At 38.4% G+C, this 6791-nt stretch overlaps 1 protein-coding gene across 5 annotated transcripts in view; it reads left to right on the forward strand.

Annotated features, from left to right (window-relative positions):
- The window catches only part of sec24c (SEC24 homolog C, COPII coat complex component), a 52539-nt gene extending 46159 nt beyond the window's left edge, over positions 1-6380 (forward strand). For 4 of the 5 annotated variants that reach the window (XM_061932033.1, XM_061932034.1, XM_061932035.1 and 1 more), the window contains 5 exons: positions 369-487; positions 566-745; positions 828-1013; positions 4756-4845; positions 4952-6380. In XM_061932033.1, coding sequence (XP_061788017.1) covers positions 369-487; positions 566-745; positions 828-1013; positions 4756-4845; positions 4952-5092 — 716 coding nt within the window. In that variant the 3' untranslated portion in view covers positions 5093-6380. Of the gene's footprint in view, positions 1-368; positions 746-827; positions 1014-4755; positions 4846-4951 lie in introns of all 5 variants that reach the window. The other variant, XM_061932032.1, reaches the window with a different exon arrangement.
- The last annotated feature ends 411 nt before the right edge of the window (positions 6381-6791 follow it).

The following is a 6791-nucleotide window of genomic DNA, read 5'->3' on the forward strand; positions in this document are numbered from 1 at the left end:
TACAGGTAACGAGTGGAGGACAGAAGAGCTTCTTAAAGAAGAAGTTACAGGTCTGTAAGAGCCAGAGATCTTCCTTGTTTGAAGTGACCAAATACTTATTTTCCACCATAATTTACAAATAAATTATTTAAAATTCCTAGAATGTGAATTCCTGGATTTTTTTTTCACATTCTGTCTCTCACAGTTGAAGTGTACCTATGATGAAAATTACAGACCTCTGTCATCATTTTAAGTGGGAGAACTTGCACAATCAGTGGCTGACTAAATACTTTTTTGCCCCACTGTATATATATATATAAAATGACAACTATCGACGCTGATAATAGGTCGATCTCTATTCAAAACTCAGTGTTTGTTTTGTGTGTCAGCTTTCCGTGGCGTCCTGAGCAACCCCACAAAGGCGGTGAGGGACACTCTGGTCAACCAGTGTGCTCAGATCCTGGCCTGCTATCGCAAGAACTGTGCAAGTCCCTCATCAGTTGGTCAGGTACTGAACACACCTCCTCCTAACCTCACCCATGGTTTTGAAGATCTTCCTACATACAACTCATGTTTTTTTCCCCAGTTGATCCTCCCCGAGTGCATGAAGCTGCTGCCGGTCTACTTGAATTGCCTTCTGAAGAGCGACGTGCTGCTGCCCGGCGCTGACGTGTCGCTGGATGACCGAGCGTACCTGCGGCAGCTCGTCAGCTGCATGGACGTGGCCGAGACCCACGTCTTCTTTTACCCTCGCCTTCTGCCGCTGGTCCGTCCCTGTTGCAATATACTCGCTTGAAAGATGATAGGAATAGTAGAAGACTAACATCTCGCATGTGGACATTTTCCAGATGAAGCTGGAGAGTGGGTCGTTGCCGATGGCGGTGAGGGCCTCCGAGGAGAGGCTTTCCAAAGGTGGCGTTTACCTGCTGGAGACGGGCCTCCATCTCTTCCTGTGGGTGGCAGCCAACGCGCAACAAGAGCTGCTGCTCAACATCTTTGGAACATCCAGCTTCAGCCACGTCGACTCCACCATGGTGAGATCACATCAGACTCTCTTGGCTGATATTTCTTAAATCTCAAAACTCTCAAACTTTTCACTTGCAATACGATGCGATACCAGCAGGAATCATACATACTTTTATTATTTTGTAGTGTTTCTATTCTTTTAAGAGGAAAGGTCAAAAATGTACAAGGCTACTTCAAGCAGTATATACATAGCAATCCTCTGAACTTTAATATGAATGTGATTACATTTTTCTCCACAGGGGTACACTTTCACCAAAGGTTCACAGAATTAAAAAAAAAAAACATCAACAAAATATTAACGATACACATTCGTTTATGTCAAAGATAGGGATGTTACGATCAGGGTTTTATGCTGCTGATTCCGATTAGGCATACAGTAAGTCAAATCAGCCGATACGATCACATATTGTTATTTTTTACTGTAGTCATGGCGAGTGCTATCCACAATGTAACAATATCAACACAATATTCAAATAATAGATTGAATATTGTGTTGATATTGTTACATTGTGAATAGCACTCGCCATGACTACCGTACATTAAAAAATTACAATATGTGATTGTATCGATTTTTTTCTCTTTTTTTTAAATATAATATACCGTATAATGAACAATACGATTTTAACTTCTGGTAAAACATTGCACAATTAAAAAAAAAAAATCTAAGTAGCAAAACAAGTTTTGAAAATACTTTTTTTTGTAGTTACAAATGCAATTATTAAAAGATTGCCCCATAAATAGTTATTTTTTCTAAATTATTTAAAATCTTGTTTAAAATGTGAGGTTTTTTTAATTACAAATATTTTCTCGTAGTGACCTGATTATTTTTTTAAATTATGATTATTTTTCTCTGTGAAATATGGTTTTAATGTAGTATATAATGACACATGTAGATGTTAACCTCTGGTAAAACATTACACAATTAAAAAAAAAAAAGTACCTAAGTGGCAAAACAAGTTTTGAAAGTACTACAACCATTTTATTTTGGTTAAAAATTCAGTTGTGAAAAGATTGCCCCATACAGAGTTATTTTAAATTTTTGTATTACAAATATTTTCTTGTAATGACTTCATTCCTGTAAAATTCTGATTATTTTTTTCTTTGAAATGTTTTTTTAAATGTAATATATAATAAACAATACGATTTTAACCTCCGGTAAAACATTACGCAATTTAAAAACAAATATCTAAGTAGTAGTAGTCTTTTGCTTAAGTTTAACTAGCACACAATAGATAAACTTAAGCAAAAGACTACTACTGTATTTTCTGGACTATAGAGTGCACTGGTATATAAGCCGCACCCACAACATTTTAGAAGGAAATAATATTTTTTCCATATATTAGCCGCACTAGACTATAAGCCGCAGATATATACTGTACGTTGTGAAATGAGTTATTTACCCAAAAAGATTTTGTACATGTTTATGAACATCCCTTAATTGTTTCCAAACGGTGCCTGTAACAAGGCAGTAAAACAGCTGATCAAACAAAACGGAAGTCATCGTCATGGACACACTAGCTGCGGAAGCTAGCTCTCCAATCAGCTAAACAGACTCATTAATTCCAGGGTGACTTTACAAAACTGGAACGACACAAACAGAATGTCGTTGAAGGTTAATAATACTAACACAGACACTCGTAAACGTGTTAGCATATTAGCTACTGCTATCACGATAGGTATGAAAACACTCCTGCAGACATCACACATGGGACGTTTTATCCATCCATCCATTTTCTATCGCTTGTCCCTCTCGGGGTCACGGGGGTGCTGGTTTAGTAAGTATGAATTGTTTTATTTATATTATAAAAATGACAAACGTTGCTTGGAGTGATGAATTAAGAATCCTTATGTGTAGAAACGCTATGGACGACTAGAAAACAGAACAATAGTTGTACTTCCAGTTGAAAGCACTAAACAGCAGGAGGTACTGTAGACCACAGGTGTCAAACTCAAGGCCCGGGGGCCAGATGTGGCCCGTGACATCATTTTATCTGGCCCGCAAACACCTGGAAATGACGTGTCAATATATTTTCTCACGAAATGTAATTGATTATGTTTATTTGACTGAAAAAATGTATGCACTGCTTGAAATTGCATACCTTTTAAACTAATAGTATCTAATATTGCAACAAATATTACAGTATATTACCATACTTTCCAAACAGGATTGTGTCTAAATAGAAATACTTACATTTACAGCAAACTACCCATCAAAATAATAAAAATTATAATACATTTTACGTTGTTCTTTGCATCATATTACTGTAAATTTAAAAAAACTACTACTGTTTTTTGCATTAAAATTCTGTTGACTGAGCTGCCAGTTTTTGACTGTAAAATCTACGGTTGTTGTTTTTAACGGTGTATTACTGTGAATGGAAAAACGTTACATTTGTTTTTACGGTACAAAAACTAGCAGCTAAGTTGCCAGAATAAAAAAATAACTTTTATGGTTTTTCCATTAACAATATCATGTTGTAAAAACCAATGTAAATTTAACACAAAAATTCTGGCAACTAAGCTGCCAGCTTTGCTCCATTTACCGTAAAATGTTGTAAAAAAAAAAAACAACCTAAACACTATATTTGAAGTGAAATTTTGTAAATGTGAAGTTTTTACTGTAAAATCGACAGTCTACTTTAAAAAAAAAAAAAAAAAAATGAAATCCAGAGGCAAATTCATGCATTATTCACTGTTACAAGCGGCCCTCTGATGGCAGCCAGAACTGCCATGTGGCCCTCAATGAAAACCAGTTTGACATCCCTGCTGTAGACATTCACCCCGCAGCACCAACAGTAAGCAAACTCATCCAAAAGATGGCGCCATAGCACAAACAGTAACACATTTTCAGTGTCTGTTGAAAACTATTTGTTGAATTCAAAACATTATGGCCATTAGCAAGAAAATACCATAAATTTGCAGCACCGTTTTTTAGCCTCGGGGTTCAAAGCGTAGGAAAAAAGTAGCGGTTTATAATCCGGAATTTACATTATATTTGACATAATCTTCGCTGGCCTGGGAACGCCTCGGGATCCCCCAGGATGAGCTGGACAAAGTGGTTGGGGAGAGGGAAGTCTGGTCTTATCTGCTTAGGCTGCTGCCCCCGCGACCCGACCTCTGATAAGAGGGATGGATGGATACTTATTGAAAGCCTTTTGTTTCTGCCCTCGAAGTCCTCCTGTGTCCAGGGAATGATTTCCTGAGTTTGTAAACATTAACATGAAAAAGGGTTTAGGATAATAATAATAGTAATCTCTGTGGGGAATGTATTTAACTTGGTATTACAGTCCTCCGGTGATAATGGTACTTGTAAGAACTGCAATTTATTTCCCGCACTGGAGGATTATTGACTTAGGGGAGCGGCTCTACAGTGTGTACGGCAATACACGGTTAGCTGATAGCTGTTTCTTCCAGTCAGCAGGCTGACCATGGAAAATAGTAGCGATGTCCAATAATGGCTTTTTTGCCGATTTCCGATATTGTCCAACTCTTAAATACCGATTCCGATATCAACCGATACCGATATATACAGTCGTGGAATTAACACATTATTATGCCTAATTTTGATGTGATGCCCTGCTGGATGCATTAAACAATGTAACAAGGTTTTCCAAAATAAGAGAACAAATTCAACTCAAGTTATGGAAAAAAAGTGCCAACATGGCACACGATTATGATGAGTTTGTATTACATTGCTAGTTTTAGAGTGTTTGTACTAATGGGCTTGCTAATTTTGCTTGAATGATGCAGACTAGTCTGCCGGTGTTGGACAATCCATTCTCACAAAGACTCCGAGAGATTGTGGAGTCCTTCAGAGCGCAGCGGTCGCGATACATGAAGGTGAAGATGCGCTTACCTCGTCATTATTTCTATGTTGTTCTGGTTTTTGTGTTGCACATGAATAATACCACGCTTTGTGTGTGTGTGTGTGCTGTCCTGCCTGCAGCTGATGGTGGTGAAGCAGGAGGAGCGCTCGGAGCTCATCTTCAGACATTTCCTGGCGGAGGACAAGAGCGCCAGCGGGGGCGCGTCCTACGTGGACTTCCTGTGTCACATGCACAAGGAGATCCGCCAGCTCCTCAGCTAGGTCCACAAAGTCCCGCCTTCTTTTTTTCTTCCTATCTTTTCTCCCTCCTCCTCTTTTCTCCCTTTTTTTAACCTAATAAACTTTAAAGCTCTCCTTGCTGTCATCTAAGCACCAGAGCTGGCAGATTTCATGGGGTGTGTGTGTGTGCTCGTGTGTGTGTGTGTGTGCTCGCGCACGTGTGTGTGTGTGTGAGAAATAAATGGATGTTAATAGAGCTTTACTCTGGCTCAAATCTACTGCGGTGAGAGGAGGGAGGGAGATTATGTACATAAACACACGCAAACGTAAAGAATGATGTATGCAACCTGACTGTATTTACTAGCACTGAAAATCATTTTTTTTATAACGAAATCCCGTTAAAAAGCGATAGAAGAACGATCTACTAGCAAAGTCATGAAAGGAATCAAATAAATGCTGTAATCTTCCCCTTTTAATCATGGCCTTAGCACCCCCATGATGCTTTCACGATTCATTTCAACGTGCGTGTCCTTTCCTTTTCTTTTTTAAAATCGACATTTTGCATCCCTTTCCTTGCCTGGCAACACTGCAAATATGGCCACAACAATTAGGTACGCCCGCAGAAGGCGCTCCATCCACACTGGCGGATTTAGCAGGAATAATAATAATGATAATAATGCTCGTTTTTCAGGGCGTCCTGTTTGCCAAAATAAAGGAAACTCCGCCCCTGCCGGGGTACCTAATGGAGTGTCCCGCGCCAGGTGACGAGCACAGACAAAACTATCGTATGAGTGAGCTGAGCCCTCTGTGTTTATATATATATATATATATACATACATATAAATACAATATATACTGTGTACAGAATGAATAGACAGACAATAATCATTTTAAGTAAAATGAGCTGATTAAATATAAAGCAAATTACAGCTTTTACTAATAATGAAGGGATGCTTCTTTTGATATATATATGTATGTGTGTGTGTGTGTGTGTGTGTGTGTGTGTGTGTGTGTGTGTGTGTGTGTGTGTGTGTGTGTGTGTGTGTGTGTGTGTGTGTGTGTGTGTGTGTGTGTGTGTGTGTGTGTGCTCGGTCCTGGTGAAATTTCTCCTGAGGAACAGAGGGACCCTCTAAAACAAACCCTACCAAAATAAAGTCGATACTTTAAAAGAAAAGAGAAAAGCTGTCGAGTGAGTGTGAAACCCTCTGTCCAAGGCCACCATGTTCACTGTATTCTTCATTTGTGTTCCTTTTTTTCGTCTGATTTGTTTTTTTCCATTGCCTCTTGGGACTTCTAATAAAAATGATTGTTAAAATTGATGGGCAAAAAATGAGTTTTCTCGTCCGTTATTATGGTAGAGCGCTCACTGCCAACTTAAAACTCAACGTTATCTTTGTAAAAAAAAAAAAGTGAAGTGTTTGCAGTTGATTGGAAATAGTCCCCAATATGAACAATACAGGGTTGTATTTGTCTTTTTTGGAATCTTTCATGTGGCAAATACCTATTTTGTTACCTTAAACTTTGGTTTCAAAAACGCCACATGCATTATTATGACTTCTGACAGCCAATCAGCAAATACATTTATGATACAAATGAGTCTCTAAAAACCTTTTTGCACAAAAGGAACAGCATGGCTTTATTGTTGTAAAACTACAACTTTTTTCGTCAGCCATTCCTTCTAATAAAATTGTGAATTTTAATTGTCAAATTAAACATTTCCCATCCATCCATCCATCCATCC

Source organism: Nerophis lumbriciformis, linkage group LG39 (assembly GCF_033978685.3).
Source record: "Nerophis lumbriciformis linkage group LG39, RoL_Nlum_v2.1, whole genome shotgun sequence".
Classification (NCBI taxonomy): Eukaryota; Metazoa; Chordata; class Actinopteri; order Syngnathiformes; family Syngnathidae; genus Nerophis; species Nerophis lumbriciformis.